At 39.8% G+C, this 16,285-nt stretch overlaps 1 protein-coding gene across 2 annotated transcripts; it reads right to left on the bottom strand.

Moving 5' to 3' along the window:
• Positions 1–32: 32 nt before the first annotated feature.
• Positions 33–8,532, bottom strand: LOC114365773 (tumor protein D54). 2 transcript variants are annotated; one of them, XM_028322438.1, is made up of 6 exons: positions 7,815–8,532; positions 5,594–5,760; positions 2,936–3,039; positions 2,640–2,699; positions 1,333–1,495; positions 33–288 (listed from the first exon to the last, which is right to left on the bottom strand). In XM_028322438.1, exons 1-6 carry the CDS (start codon positions 8,191–8,193, stop codon positions 169–171), a joined length of 993 nt encoding a protein of 330 aa, XP_028178239.1. In that variant the 5' UTR covers positions 8,194–8,532; the 3' UTR covers positions 33–168. The 2 variants fall into 2 exon arrangements, with proteins under 2 accessions (XP_028178239.1, XP_028178240.1); XM_028322439.1 differs by lacking the exon at positions 2,640–2,699 and having other exon boundaries at positions 36–288; positions 7,815–8,527.
• Between the last annotated feature and the right edge of the window lie 7,753 nt (positions 8,533–16,285).

Here is a 16,285-nt window from a genome sequence, read left to right on the forward strand (position 1 = left end):
CGCGTCTACGTATTGCCATCTGGCGCATTTTTCAATCGCGAAAACCCTCATTGTGAAACTCCTTTTTTGAAGTCTGTTAAAAAGTACTGTAAATCAAATTGATTCAAGTTTTGCGTTATTTCAGTTGCTCGTTGCTCGTGTAACGTCCCGTCCCTGCGTGCGCGCGGCCTAGGGCAGCGGCTTGTTCTCGGGGATGGTGGGCGAGGTGGCGCCGCTGGCCGCGCGGCTTGCGTCGCGGAGCGCCTCGTCGAAGCTCTGTGTCGAGTTGGACCGCGAGGCTACTTTACCCTGCGGACACGATAAAATGAAAGGTAAGAACGAGATCTGAGGTCTTTTAGCAATGTTTATTTAAGGCTTGGGCAGACCAAACGCGGGGCAGTAGCAGCGCAGTTTGAATGCGGGCCCGCGCAGGTTGTAATACAAGAAACCGCGCCGCACTGCAACTGCCGAACGACAAACGAGGCGGCGCGAACGCGGGCCCGCGCTGTTGTATTACTATGGCGGCCATATTAGCATGACACACCGGACGCAGGGCGGTAGCAGCGCGTTGAAAGCGGTTTTCGAATATTTAAATTTTTGACAACCGCCCGCGTTGCAACTGCTTTGAAACTGCGCTGCTTTCAGTGTGCCTCAGCCGCGCTGTAACTGACCTGCACTGCTTCTGACCCGCGTTTGGTCTGTGGAAGCCTTTACCACTAACTAAATTAAGAAAATGGGACCGACGACATCATAAAGGTAGCAGGAAGGCGCTAGACGCAGGCCGCTACCAACCGGGCAACATGGAAACCATTCGGGATGGCCTATGTTCAGCAGTGGACGTCCAATGACTGAGATGATGATGAGTTTAAGAACAATAACATTGGTTACATGCTAAATGCAAACTTAAAATAGGGAAAGTTTCGTGTGCCGGGCACATTCATCATCGTCATCTTAATTTCAGCCACTGCTGAAGATAGGCCTGGCCTACCAAATGATTTCCAGATTGGCAGGCAAATAATAAAATATCCTTTTTAGTGACAATTTACAATAATGAAGATCATGCTTTGTGTATGTGTTACGCTCGAAGACATAAAACTTTCATTGAGCGAAAAAACATCACACGATGCGTTTTGGACTGGTCTATGTAAAACGTTTACATCGCGAGATTCGTATCATAGCTCTTTTGAAAACTGTCTATGGCAATTACGACAAACTATGGCACGTTCTTAGCACTAGTTGGTGGTGTAACCGTATCATGACGAACAGATAGAAACTTGACACGATTGCCCGACGGTTTCCCTCACTATTTTTTCGCTCAAATAGCGTTTTCAGTAAACACAAAACGCAGCTCACCTTAACGTTTTCATAAGCGGAGCCGACGCGCTCCTCGATGGAGCGGAAGGAGTCGGAGTTGCGCATCTGGCCGAGCTTGTGCGACACGCCGGCCGTGATGCCGCCCAGTATCGAGGTCGTCTTCTCCGCCGTCGATTTTATCACAGATTCAGTTTTTTGGTATCTGGATGGCGAAAAGTATTTTTGTCAACAGTTATTTTCAAGAAGTGACATAGAATAAACTAAGGTATAGTGCGTAACCGAGTCAATGGCTCAATGCTTAAGGCATGGGAGCAGCACGAAAGAGTATTTTAGTGACGTCAAACGGCAGCGAGACTTCATATCTCCTTCAGATTTCTATGCCCAGGCACCGACTCAGTTACGCATTATATCTGTAACTACTAATTTTAATCCGGAAATCTGCAGTCCGCGTGGAATGGCGCCGTATTACGAGGAACATCACTCTGAATAGTGATTCAAAATGATGACCACGACCACTCTGACAAGAGTGTACCGACTGAGAAGACTAATTTTAATTTTGTTTTTATTGTTGTTTTTTTTCTTCTATTTTGGGTTTAAAATATTTTATAGCCATTAATAATTCCTTTTCCTTATTAGTTTACAAACATTTTTAACTCGTCAACCATCACTAACACAACGGCATCAAAATGTCTTTGCAGTTGAAGCGAAGTATGGTATTAGTTGTATAAAATAAATGTGGTATTCTATCCAAACGGCAATTTTGCAGTACTACAGGATATTATGTGAACTACCATGCAGAAAACTCAGCATTCCGTTTTAAGTCAAGCATGGAACCTTTAGTGGACTTTTGATAATTTAGATAGGCATGTTGCATTTTGTGCCGGTATGCACAATACTTAATCTCTTCATATCTTATCTTGATCACGTCAACAAAATAAACAAATCTTGGATAAACTTTTGATAAAACTTAAAATCTCAAAATTATGAAATTACCGACATAGTCGCAGTCAGAAAATATTTTTCATTATTAAAATATTTATAATACTAGGTTATGAATTGTGAAATTGTCATATTTCTGTTGTTAGATATTTATTATAACAAAAAACTAGGAAAAAAAATAATGACTTTTAAATGGTAAAACTCATTTGTTTATATCATGTTTAACACATGCGAATCATATTTATAACTAGCATATCGACCTTGTGATACAAATGCATGCATGCTCAAGGTGGTATATAAATATTTTCTGACCGCAACCGTAACTTACTAAACTGGCTTTGTTAATTTCTAAAACAAAGGCATTATGTGCAAAGTGTTAAGACCTCCACAATGTCAACTTTACTTACATTGGTGATTCTGTCACAGCCTGTGTAAGTGTGGCCACGCGTGTTTCTATCGACTGATAGCTACAAATCAAAAGTGAAATGAAAAGAAACTAAAATTGCACGCCACCATTCTATGATCTTTTTACCAAGCGCAAGCAAAATCGATGCAAGAAAGCGACACACATTGCACCAACACCTGGCCTAAATATTTCTAATCCTCTAAATCTAGAGAATCTAATAATACTTAACATAAATATGGTACTATATTATAAGTCTTATAATACATTTTCAATACAAATCCAAATATGTATACTTACACTTGGCTTTCCTTAACATTTTTCAAACCCTGATTAACATCTTCAGTAATTTCTTTCCACACTGTAATGCCAAGTTTTCGTTTGAGTTCGGAACTTTGACGAATCTGCCGAAAAACAAACAAAATAATTTAAGAAAGAATATAACAAGGAATAAAATTCATACACAATACTATCAAATTATCAATAGACAAAAAATGCGAATTGCGAATATATACTGGGCTTTCACTGACAAGGGGATAATTAACTGGGAAATTACGTTGTAAAAAATTGAGTACATTTGTAGATTGTTCTTTACATATTTATGTATTGTATTCGCCCGACAACACTAATTATTCATATACTTGAAGCTTGTATTATGATGTTCCGGGCGATTTTTTGTAGAGATAGCGCGGCGTTCAATTTGTATGAATTCAAATTAGCTTTGAATTTGTTGTTATTGTCTGTTTCCCTTGAGGACACTATTCCTCATGGCGTGACACCGAGGATCCAAATCAGCCTTGAAGGCTTTGAAGTGTTGAATAGTGTACTCTTCGACACACGGGCGAGTTGACACCTCCACACGGCAGGAATTTGTTAGATGTTCTTTTGTGTCATTTAGCCTTAAATTTTAAGGAACAAAAATGACCATTTTGTTAACTTACCTTGCTTTGCGGGACGGTGTGCGGTGGGGCAATTGTTTACAGGTTCAGTCAGTGAAGTTTCTCCATTTGCCGCTGCATCAGGTCAACCAGATAAAGGGACCAAAGGCTACAATATTGACGTTTGCTTATGTTAGCTCACCTTGCTCTGCAGTACGGTGCGCAGCGTGGCAATCTCGTCCTATACGCGAGCGTATTGGTACTTCCACTTGCAGGCGAGTTATCACCTCCACACAGCAAGAAATTGTTAGATCTCCTTTTGCCTCAGTTTGAGGAATGTTTTGTTAGCTCACCTTGCTCTGCAGTACGGTGCGCAGCGTGGATTTTGTGTCATTTAAGGAACAAAACAAACGGTGTGCGGCGGAGCCATTGTTTACAGGTTCAGTCAGTGAAGAGTTGCTCCATTTGCCGCTGCATTAGGTCGACCAGATCAAGGGACCAAAGGCATATTGACGTTCGTTTATGTTAGCTCACCTTGCTCTGCAGTACGGTGTGCAGCGTGGCGATCTCGTCCTCGACGCACGGCTTCTCCACCTGCTCGAGCGTCAATCTCACCAGCTCTTCGGGTGTCTTGACGCGGCCCAGTTGGCAGCTCAACATAGCGGGAAGTTGTAAGATCTCCTTCTGTTTCATTCGGTAGCTCACCTTGCTCTGCAGTACGGTGCGCAGCGCGGCGATCTCGTCCTCGACGCGAGCGAGCTCGCGGCTCCACTCGGCGCGCAGTTGTTTAGGTTCGGCCAAACCAACGCGATCAACCGCGATCAGCCGGCGTGCAGCGATGGCGACCAGACTTAAATGCATTGATCGCCATTGCTGCACGCCGGCTGATCGCGTTGGTTTGGCCGAACTTTTTCACCTGCCAGTCCATTAGGTCGACTAGGGAAAGAGATCTAAAGGACTAGAATATGCTAAACCTGGTCCGTGAGCACGTAGAATTTGGTCCAATGTACGTGCTCACGGACCAGGCTTTAGTTCTCCTTGCTCTGCAGTACGGTTAGCGGGGCCGTGGCGATCTCGTCCTCGCGACGCGGGCGAGCTCGCGGCACCATTCGGCGCGCAGTTGCTCGGGCGTCAGCCAGTTCCAACTCCAGACCACCTCGTCGGGTGTCTCGGGCGGCCTTTTGCCTCAGTTTGAGGAATGTTTTGTTAGCTCACCTTGCTCTGCAGTACGGTGCGCAGCGTGGCGATCTCGTCCTCGACGCGCGGCTGCTCCATCTGCTCGAGCGTCAATCTCACCAGCTTTTCGGGTGTCTTGACGCGGGCGAGTTGGCAGCTCCACATAGCGGGAAGTTGTAAGATCTCCTTCTGTTTCATTCGGTAGCTCACCTTGCTCTGCAGTACGGTGCGCAGCGCGGCGATCTCGTCCTCGACGCGAGCGAGCTCGCGGCTCCACTCGGCGCGCAGCTGCTCGGGCGTCAGCCCCACCAGCTCGTCGGGTGTCTTGACGCGGGCCAGTTGGCAGCTCCACATAGCGGGGAGTTGTAAGATCTCCTTCTGTTTCATTCGGTAGCTCACCTTGCTCTGCAGTACGGTGCGCAGCGTGGCGATCTAGTCCTCGACGCGCGCGAGCTCGCGGCTCCACTCGGCGCGCAGCTGCTCGGGCGTCAGCCCCACCAGCTCGTCGGGTGTCTTGACGCGGGCCAGTTGGCAGCTCCACATAGCGGGGAGTTGTAAGATCTCCTTCTGTTTCATTCGGTAGCTCACCTTGCTCTGAACTACGGTGCGCAGCTGCTCGGCCTGCTCGGGCATCAGCCCCACCAGCGAGCGTCAGTCGGGCGTCTTGACACCTCCACACGCCAGGAATTTGTTAGATCTCCTTTTATGTCATTTAAGGAACAAACAGGACCATTTTGTTAACTTACCTTGCTCTACGGGACGGGACGGTGTGCGGTGGAACCATTGTTTACAGGTTCAGTCAGTGAAGAGTTGCTCCATTTGCCGCTGCATCAGGTCGACCAGATCAAGAGGCCAAATGCTACAAATTTTATTACAATATTGACGTTCGCTTATGTTAGCTCACCTTGCTCTGCAGTACGGTGCGCAGCGTGGCGATCTCGTCCTCGACGCGCGCGAGCTCGCGGCTCCACTCGGCGCGCAGCTGCTCGGCCTGCTCGGGCGTCAGCCCCACCAGCTCGTCGGGCGTTTGCGCGTCGCCGGCGGCGCCCGTCGCTGCCATCGCTTCTTCAGCTTTAACAAAAAATATTTATTACATTTTAAATTTCGCGTTCCATTTTAACTAAAATAGAGAAACACGGGTCTCAACGCGACATTTTTATATGTTACATAATGTACTCACAAGCAAGTAAGAGCAGACAAGAGTCTGCTTGTGACCACGACCGCAGCGTAGCGGCCGAAACGTCAAGACGTGAGTACATTATGTAACTCATATAAAAATGTCGCGTTGAGACCCGTGTTTCTCTATTTTAGTTCAAAAACATTTGGGTTTAGGTACCCATCAAGTTTTTTATTACTCAAAAGCAAAGACGATTGAGGTTGATTCTTATGGGTTTCTGTATCATACAATAATTCTACTCTAACTCTACTCTCTTTCGGACGTTCTCTATTCATAGTGATTATAATTTGGATTCGTATTATTAGTTATTTAATGTATTTATAACATTAATTAATTTTATCGTCGCAAATTCGCAATTCATTGTATTAGTTAATCAGCGGCTTTATCGATCTATATTAACATTTAATGAATGAACAACATAATGAGGACGTATAGTGTAAAGTAAATATTGGATTCTAACAACAGGTAATGAAGGAATTTGCAAAAAAAAAGTCGTCTAACATCAAATCAACTGTTTGATGATCAGTGCGATCAAACAGTCTAGGACAATGTAGTAGGGGTTGAACTTGAAGTCAGCTATAACTACTATTTTGTACGCTCGTATTCGTATTTTGGTTACGATCTCTAATTAAAATTGACGCAATTTCGTAATCGCTTTGTTATGTCTTTCTTGTACATAACTACTTCGCTCTTCTGGGTCAGGAATGTTACTTTGCCTAGAGGGCAGGTCACTACCGCCAAGGACACCGCCCGCGTTATTTTGTAATTGTACATTCACATTGTCTGAAAGTCTAAATGTAGCACAAGTAAAACTTTGTTTAATCCTTTGTCTGGTCGATTACTGACATTTCTACTAAAACTACGCTATTCCCATGTGTCTTATATATAATTTGTTGTTTCTTGAACAGCAGAAATAAATTAATTTCAACAACAGTATGACGTGACACCGTTATTTTTTGCGAATGTAAAGTGCAAGACTGCGCCCTTTTAAAAAAGCTTTCACTCAAAGCTCCAGTCCTTGTTATGCCGACTTTAGCTAAGCTACGTGAAGAAACGAATAATGATACGGTTTAAAAAAGGGTAATTTACTGTTTATTTCTTTATTTATTACAACAGATATTCTTCTGAAATCTTTGAAAAAAGGAGCCCATAGATAGCAAGGCGCCTAAAACTGTCGGCAACGGACTGCTAATTCGAGGGTCCTTGGTTAGAGTTAGGTCCCCGTGGAACCCATTTCTAATACAATGAAGCTTAGCTAAAAATGGGTTAACGAGATTATTCGTAGGTAATTTGCGCTATGTACTATAAATTAAAAGCTTACACTTTGTACCTACTTCTTATCTGCCAGAAAAACATCGCGAACATTATTGTACGAATATAATATTTTTCTTCTGTATTTTTATTACCGTATTGTTTGAATTATTAATGAACCTCAAGTGATGAAAAGTATATTAGTTAAGAGAGATGTCAAAAATGGTTATTTCGATAATACAGTGCGTGTAGAGCGACTTATGTAGAGTCACGACAACTAAACATACAGGGTCCTTAGAAGGACCCTATATGGGCTGATAAATTTTAAATAGAGCTATGTTGGGATGTCAGAACTTCAGAAGCTATGACAAAAAAAAGTATTATCGGCTATGTATTCAAAATTGCTGTAGCAAGTTTGAGAGAACAGGTCAGAAACATTGTGCTGGATAACTTATTTTAATTTTGCCAGAAAGACAATTTATTGGATGTTCGATTTATGTAAAATGTTATCATGAGCAACGGATTGTAAAATTAATTGAAAGCTCTTCTTTTGGAATTTCTGGAAGGCGATGATAATTAAGACCGCCGCGCTACCGGGTTGGTTTGGTACAATCTTGGCAATCTTTTCCGTTTAAAATAAAAACATTGTTCGGGCAAAAATCAAATAAACAGTTTTATCATATTCATAGGAACTAACCTCCGAGAGTGATACCTAAAAACTTCTTGTAGTTTGTGTGACTGGAAACTTTGGCAAGATACGGCTTAGATAAATCTTGGAACGTTACTCGGACTTCTCGCATTTTTTTTCGAAATATTCTTAGTCGTCGGCGCCGATTGTCCATGTAAAACTCTGTCTCTATGCACAATCCGGAGTCCACAAGATCGGGCAACGCGCGCCAATCTGCCTCGGGGTCATCGTGTGGCCAGTTGGCTATCTCCTCGACTTCGTCCAACTCGTCCACGGCCACGTCGAAGCTCGGCGTTGACTCGTCGTCCGGCGGCACAAAGTAAGGGTCCTCCATGTACTCCAAGCTCGCTGGCTCCATGCCGCCGCTCGACGCCCCATCGCTCGCCATACCCCTATCCACTATCTGCCTCGTCTACCGCGAAAATGTAACATATTTCGGATGTTTGCGTTGGAATCACTACAATAGGCTCTTCGAAGCACGAGACAATATCATCACCCATTCGCATCAGAAACAAAACAATAATGAGATCACTTATATCTCCAGATGCAATTAGTGTTACATGATAGTTTCTAGGAAAGTACTGTCACTTTGAAAAACATAACGCGACTTTGGCAAGGCGTCGAGCACGGGCGGCATCAATGTGTGCGCAGCCGGCGCGCAATGGATCGGGTCTTCCGCCACGTCGGGCCGCACACCCGCCCGCGCCCGTCTCGCGCCGTTGCCCGAGTGCTCGTGCTCGCCACTTTCACCAACCATCATGCGAGCTATAGTTTTTAATATTTTCAATATGATTTTGACCTCTAAACGAAACACTCGCATAATGAACAATCCAGAACATTTCCCAAAGTGCAGATTTTAGTAAAATAATTATGTCGCATACGTGGAGGATATGCCGGTTTTGACCGTGAAGCGAGGAACAAAACAACACAAGCTCACCTTGTACGCCTTAAGTTTATTGACAGCGCCTGCGGCAAACGAAACAGGCGCGTGGCTCTCATGTTGGATAGAACCAAAAGAACAGAGAGCAGAAATAAAGAATTACGTCATCCAGACTAGTTAAAACAGGGCAAAAAATATCGGTAACAGAATACCTGCTTTTTCTGAGTCACGTTCACGGACAATTTGATTATTATTAGAGTGCCATGATGATAATAGCCTTTTTCTCGGTCTTAAAGGTATATTTATTACGTACATGACCGACAGCCACTTACAGACTTAGATTTCCTGGTGTTGCGATTGCGAGATACGGCGTGAAAGGTTCATTACCAGTTGAGCAAAACATCTTTGCCAGCTTGCCACATCAAAGCTGCAATTTACTTTTTCGTTTTTTACTTCGTTTTTGTTGGCCATTATGTTGATGCCGTAACTGTCATTTGGAAATATCTTTGCATTTGCAAAGTAAGGCAATTTTAAGCTGGTATTTTAAAGTAGTGTAAGTAATTTTTAAAACAGGAGACAAAGGAAATACGGGCGAAAGTATTGTCTGCAATCTCAAAATTACATAAATATTTTCACAGGAATAAAAGCCCCGTTTTTTAAGATAGATTTGAAATGATATCCAAGGATATACCTTATCTAATTTGAGCCTCGAGCCTAGAGCTCTTAACGCTTAGAGAAGTACGGAAATTGCAACTACCTAGATGCCTATGGGAGATGCTTTAATTAAGGGATTCCCAAAGAGGGGGGCGCCCCCCCCAGGGGAGGCGCTAAAAGATGACGAGATGAGGACGCGGATATTTTTTTGGTCGAAAGGGTGCGCGTCTCAAAAAAGTTAGGGAACAGTAGGGGTTCCCTAACTAGTTATACTGGTTCTACCTGAAACTTTCTTAGGGTGTCAGATGAGCGGCAGTCACCAATTTGGGGTGACAAAGTTCATCAGTCTAAAAGCACGCGCGAAGGTTTGAGTCTCATAAAGACTAATCCTCAGTCCCCACTGTCATAGGTAGACTTGGTGCGTTAAGACCGCATTGAATCATTGCCTGTAGACCTGCATGCAGCTTGAAAGTCAAAATTACAGAATCTACCCAGATTGCGATATTGAGTCACCCGCCGCGAGAGACGTTAGTCGCCGTATGGGCAAATTCAGAGCTGTATTTTTCAGTTTTATATTTAGATTTTTTTTTCCTTATGGTGTTGCACAATACTCATAAATATCATCAATGAACAAGCCATATTTATCTATTCTATCTAATCTTGTGTGACTAATGTTGAAGCTGATTAATAAAATTGAAGTTTTAGTCATATAAATCTGTAAAGAAATTCAGGAACAGATGTTTTTTTTAAATGCAATGTTTAACCCTTAACCACTGACGTGTCATTTTGTTACACTAACACTGACGTACGTACGGCATACGTACGTAACTTTAAAAACCTCTTGATGAATCAATAGAGTGTAACTTTGGTGAAGTTTGAATTTAAATTATTAACACATGTTTATATTAAACATAGATAGTAAAAAAATATAGTAAGATTAATAGAATAGTATGATATTGGTGAAATTCTCCAGATGTAATAAAAGTTAGACAGGCATTTTTTAAAAATCAACACAAAAATATTCGATAACACTAGGAACTTCTATTTTGGCCATATTAAAGATTAATAATAGTTTTAATCAGGAAAAAATCAAAATAGCAATAATTCACAAATTAAGTCACTTTTTAATACAGTTCATTTAGGAAGGCTATTTTCTAAAATATTTCTTTGTTTGATGACCTAGTCACGAGTTTGCCGTGCTTCAAACTAGCTAGGAAATATGAAAAAATGGTATACAATCTTCAGAAGAAGTCTATACCAAAGCCACAAGCTCCTTCACCATCATGATGTTTGTCCTCGAAAACCGCAACTAATATAAAAATTTCCATCCACTGGATTTTTTGCTAATTTCTTCGTCATTTGTAATAATTTTTGGCGTAAATAAGGTTTTTTATAAATAGACGGCCAAGTAAATAAATTAGACTGCTAACAATTAATTTTATCTATGGACCAACATACAAAAGCGATATTGAAAAAGTTACACTAACACTGACGTTACGTACCACATACGTCGGGTGGTCTAGCTCTCCTACTTAGGGACGTGCTACCCATCTATTTTCTCCCGTCGCACACGCATCTCTGGCCACTAGGAAACTACCAAAAAGGACACGCAAAAATTCCCGCACAAAATGAAGTTTTGAACGAAAAACCGTTTGACCGACGTACCACGTACGTACGTCAGTGGTTAAGGGTTAAAAAAAACATGAAGATGTTTTTAGTAAGAACAATAATTATATTATTCCCACAACTCAATCATATTAGAAAACCTCTTGCACATCATTTTAAAATTGAGTAATCGGGCCACTAGGTTAAGGATAAAAAAGATAAAATATTATGAGGTAACAAGTAAAATAAGAAACACATGTCAGTATTATGGCAAAATCTAAACAGCAAGAATCAATAGTTTCCTGCAACATTCATAAATTTCATTATTTATTTATTTTTTAGTTGGGCAAGTTTATTTAAAAAACATTATTAGAAAATTTTTTCTAGTACAAATTAAATCCCCGACTCCCTCACCAAAACACAAAATGTCTGTGAACGAGCATCATACTAACAAGAAATTAATTCATGATTTTTTTATTGTCAATTAAAATAATCTAATTATTGTAGACAAATTGTAAGTATTTAATTTACGCAATTTAGTGGAATAATGTGAAAACATTATGGATTCGGTGTAGAAATAAATTGCTCAACAGTTAAAACCCTGATATTACAGTATTTGTTTATGCTCAAAATAACATAAAATATATGCACACCTGATTTGCTTTTACATTGATTTATTACATCATAAAGTACCAAAATAGTAACTAATAACACAGATAATATAATACTAGTACAGATGCATCATCCCATACTCGAAATGTGGCCGACCTAAGTCTTGAAACTGCTCCGGCCCGTTTGGTTTCCTAGTGGTGTTAACAGATNCGTTACATGATAGTTTCTAGGAAAGTACTGTCACTTTGAAAAACATAACGCGACTTTGGCAAGGCGTCGAGCACGGGCGGCATCAATGTGTGCGCAGCCGGCGCGCAATGGATCGGGTCTTCCGCCACGTCGGGCCGCACACCCGCCCGCGCCCGTCTCGCGCCGTTGCCCGAGTGCTCGTGCTCGCCACTTTCACCAACCATCATGCGAGCTATAGTTTTTAAAAATTTCAATATGATTTTGACCTCTAAACGAAACACTCGCATAATGAACAATCCAGAACATTTCCCAAAGTGCAGATTTTAGTAAAATAATTATGTCGCATACGTGGAGGATATGCCGGTTTTGACCGTGAAGCGAGGAACAAAACAACACAAGCTCACCTTGTACGCCTTAAGTTTATTGACAGCGCCTGCGGCAAACGAAACAGGCGCGTGGCTCTCATGTTGGATAGAACCAAAAGAATTACGTCATCCAGACTAGTTAAAACAGGGCAAAAAATATCGGTAACGGAATACCTGCTTTTTCTGAGTCACGTTCACGGACAATTTGATTATTATTAGAGTGCCATGATGATAATAGCCTTTTTCTCGGTCTTAAAGGTATATTTATTACGTACATGACCGACAGCCACTTACAGACTTAGATTTCCTGGTGTTGCGATTGCGAGATACTACGGCGTGAAAGGTTCATTACCAGTTGAGCAAAACATCTTTGCTAGCTTGCCACATCAAAGCTGCAATTTACTTTTTCGTTTTTTACTTCGTTTTTGTTGGCCATTATGTTGATGCCGTAACTGTCATTTGGAAATATCTTTGCATTTGCAAAGAAAGGCAATTCAAAGCTGGTATTTACAAAGTAGTTTGAGTAATTTTTAAAACAGGAGGAAATACCTACGGGCGAAAGTATTGTCTGCAATCTCAAAATTACATTTAATATTTTCACAGGAATAAAGTCCAGTTTTTTTCAAGATAGATTTGGAAAGGAATGATATCCAAGGCTATACATACCTTATCTAATTAGAGCCTCGAGCCTAGAGCTCTAGAACGCTTAGAGAAGAAGTGCGGAAATTGCAACTGCCTAGATGCCTATGGAAGATGCTCTAGTTCAGGTGTTCCCAAAGTGGGGGGAAGCGCTAAGACTTTTAAAGGGGGGCGCGGGCCATCTGTGTAGTAAGTATTAAAATCCTGCGACCGCTGAGAAAATACATTCCAGACTGCTCGATACGACCAATAAATACTCGGGACTGGAGGATGGGGGGCGCGGATATTTTTTTTGTCGAAAGGGGCGCGTCTCAAAAAAGTTAGGAAATCCCTTCTCTAGTTATACTGGTTCTACCTGGAACTTTCTTAGGGTGTCAGGTCAGATGAGCGGCGGTCACCTATTTGGGGTTTTCCAGTCACCAATAATAATTATTTTTTGACTAAAACTAGCCTGAAAGTACGCGCGAAGGTTTGAGTCTCACAAAGCCTGATCCCCAGTCCATATTGTCCATAGGTAGACTTGGTGCGTTAAGACTAAGACTGCATTGAATCATTGCCTGTAGACGCATGCAGATCACAGAATTACAGAGTCAACCCACATTGCGATATTGAGTCACCCGCCGCATGAGACGTTAGTCGCCGTATGGGTCAATTCAGCCCTGTATTTTTCAGTTTTATATTTAGACATTTTTTCCCTTATGGCTTTGCACAATACCCATAAATATCATCAATGAACAAGTCATATTTATCTATTCTATCTAATCTTGTGTGACTAATGCTGAAGCTGATTAATAAAATTGAAGTTTTAGTCATATAAATCTGTAAAGAAATTCAGGAACAGATGTTTTTTTTAAATGCAATGTTTAAAAAAAAACATGAAGATGTTTTTAGTAAGAACAATAATTATATTATTCCCACAACTCAATCATATTAGAAAACCTCTTGCACATCATTTTAAAATTGAGTAATCGGGCCACTAGGTTAAGGATAAAAGATAAAATATTATGAGGTAACAAGTAAAATAAGAAACACAATGTCAGTATTATGGCAAAATCTAAACAGCAAGAATCAATAGTTTCCTGCAACATTCATAAATTTCATTATTTATTTATTTTTTAGTTGGGCAAGTTTATTTAAACATTATCTATTTGAAAATTTTTTCTAGTACAAATTTAATCCCCAACTCCCTCACCAAAACACAAAATGTATGTGAACGAGCATCATACTAACAAGAAATTAATTCATGATTTTTTTATTGTCAATTTTTATAATGAGTACAAATATTTTATTGTATAAATTAACATTGATATTCTATTAAAATAATCTAATTATTGTAGACAAATTCTAAGTATTTAATTTACGCAATTTAGTGGAATAATGTGAAAACATTATGGATTCGGTGTAGAAATAAATTGCTCAACAGTTAAAACCCTGATATTACAGTATTTGTTTATGCTTAAAATAACATAAAATATATGCACACCTGATTTGCTTTTACATTGATTTATTACATCATAAAGTACCAAAATAGTAACTAATAATAAGTTACAATATTTATTTATGTAGGTAGCTACCTACAACATTACTTAGGTACTGGAATACATGACACCTACCATAAACATTGCTAGTCTCACTAATTGCTTAATCCAATAATAAGACAGGACTATGTGGATAAATAATAAGACAACAGTTTCAACGTTTGTGTACGAAAATCATTTTGTATTATTTATGGGTGACTCACACTCACGTCTTGTTATCTTAAAAATGTGTAAGGTTACCAACAAAAGGCCCTACTTCAATTTCAACCATTTTATGATAAGAAATATTCCGTAGGTAATATCCTCATAAATATTTCAATTAAAAACCAATTATAGCTTCGTAGCAAAGTTGAAAATAAAACAATAAATGAAACAATTCATAAAAAGTACCGACATGCCAACAACAGCAACAAAAACTGCTTACCTGTTTGTACTCCGCTCATTATTGTTCAAGATATTTCAAAGAAGACTCAGTCTTAATTAGTTTTTAATAATTTATAATATTAAAAATAATTCACTTAGAGCTAGCTAGAACCCAAAGTAACTTTTTCTTCTTTTCTAGTTTTCCTAGCAATATGGATGAGCTATGAAGTGAAGAACGAATCGAAATGCAATTATAGTGCTGCCTTGAAAGTATCGATACATATTTTAAATAAAAAAGATATTTTGGAAATTCCATGATTACTTAAAAATCCCCAAAAGCTATAAATAAGTAAAAAATACATGTTTTTTCAATATTTTATGTATAACATAAAATATTATGTTATTAATATGTTGTTAAAATAATGGCTGCGTTTGGCCGAAAATAGCACTTTTTAGAAATCGTTAGCAAATTGGCGGTCGCCATGGCAACCACCGAAAACTTTATCGTGTTTTCGGCGAGGACATATTTGCTAACTTCAAAAGTGACGTTTTACCATACATTTTTTTAGCAGTGTTAGAACTTATACCGCTAAACGGACGCCATTTTTCTAACTAGCGCTAGTTTGCGCTTTTTTGACCAAACGCTCCCAATATAATAACTTTACGAAAACATTTCGTGTCGTTTTGGGGCCTGTCAAGCAGGTGTTCTATTTAGTTTAAAAGCGTTACATCCTTTAAAGAAATGCCTGTTCGTTTTAAAACAAAATATTTTCACCTATTGGTCTTAAAGTAATGCACAATATACATATTAAAAGAAAAAAATCTAGAACCAATAATACTCTCAATCGAGTATTGAGTCAGTGTTCAAATAAAAAAACTTCATCAAGATCCTTAGGCAAGTGGTTGCTCTGAAAATCGAATTTCTTCACGGAGCAAAGTAACTCTACACAAAAAATGCGGAGCGCAAGTTTTAAAATTGTCACGTTTTGACACTTGGTTAGGGGGGCTGGTCACAGTGAAATTCATAAGTTTGTTATTTTCTCTGGCATTCCCACATTTAACAACATGATTGATGATGTCAAGAAAACCATAAAAAAATGTTTTAATATGCTAAAATTATTTAAAAGTACATTTTTCAAATTGGACGCCATTTAAAAAGTATTTTTTTTTATCCAAGATCTAAATTTCCTTCGTATTTTGGTGAAACAAATAAAAAACCAAATTAAATTGGTAATTTTCAATTAGTTTTTTTTTCGCAAGATACTATCTCAGAATCAAAATTAATGTTTTTTTTTGTTATTTTTTTTAAATTTAGCCATGCATTTAAAACTATCGAATATCGATAGTAATTTCGGCATCCTTAGAGCTGTCATAGTAAGGAACTGGCCTTGACACAAAGCTATTTGGCCGATGTCAACAATGCATTGCAATGCCAGAATGCCATGAATTATGGGTCAAACGTGAGTACATGACCCAGGCTAGAAAATACTGATTTTACCTCAGATTTTACGGAGAAACTTACAATTTTAAAATGGCATTGACAATCAAAGAAACTTTTTCCTCTTCTATTCTCCTTACACTATTTGAACGACCGATCCCAATTCACAGCAATCCACATCGCTGCAAGTTTTTTAA

Source organism: Ostrinia furnacalis, unplaced genomic scaffold (assembly GCF_004193835.3).
Source record: "Ostrinia furnacalis isolate ACB-3 unplaced genomic scaffold, ASM419383v2 OfSCF7642, whole genome shotgun sequence".
Classification (NCBI taxonomy): Eukaryota; Metazoa; Arthropoda; class Insecta; order Lepidoptera; family Crambidae; genus Ostrinia; species Ostrinia furnacalis.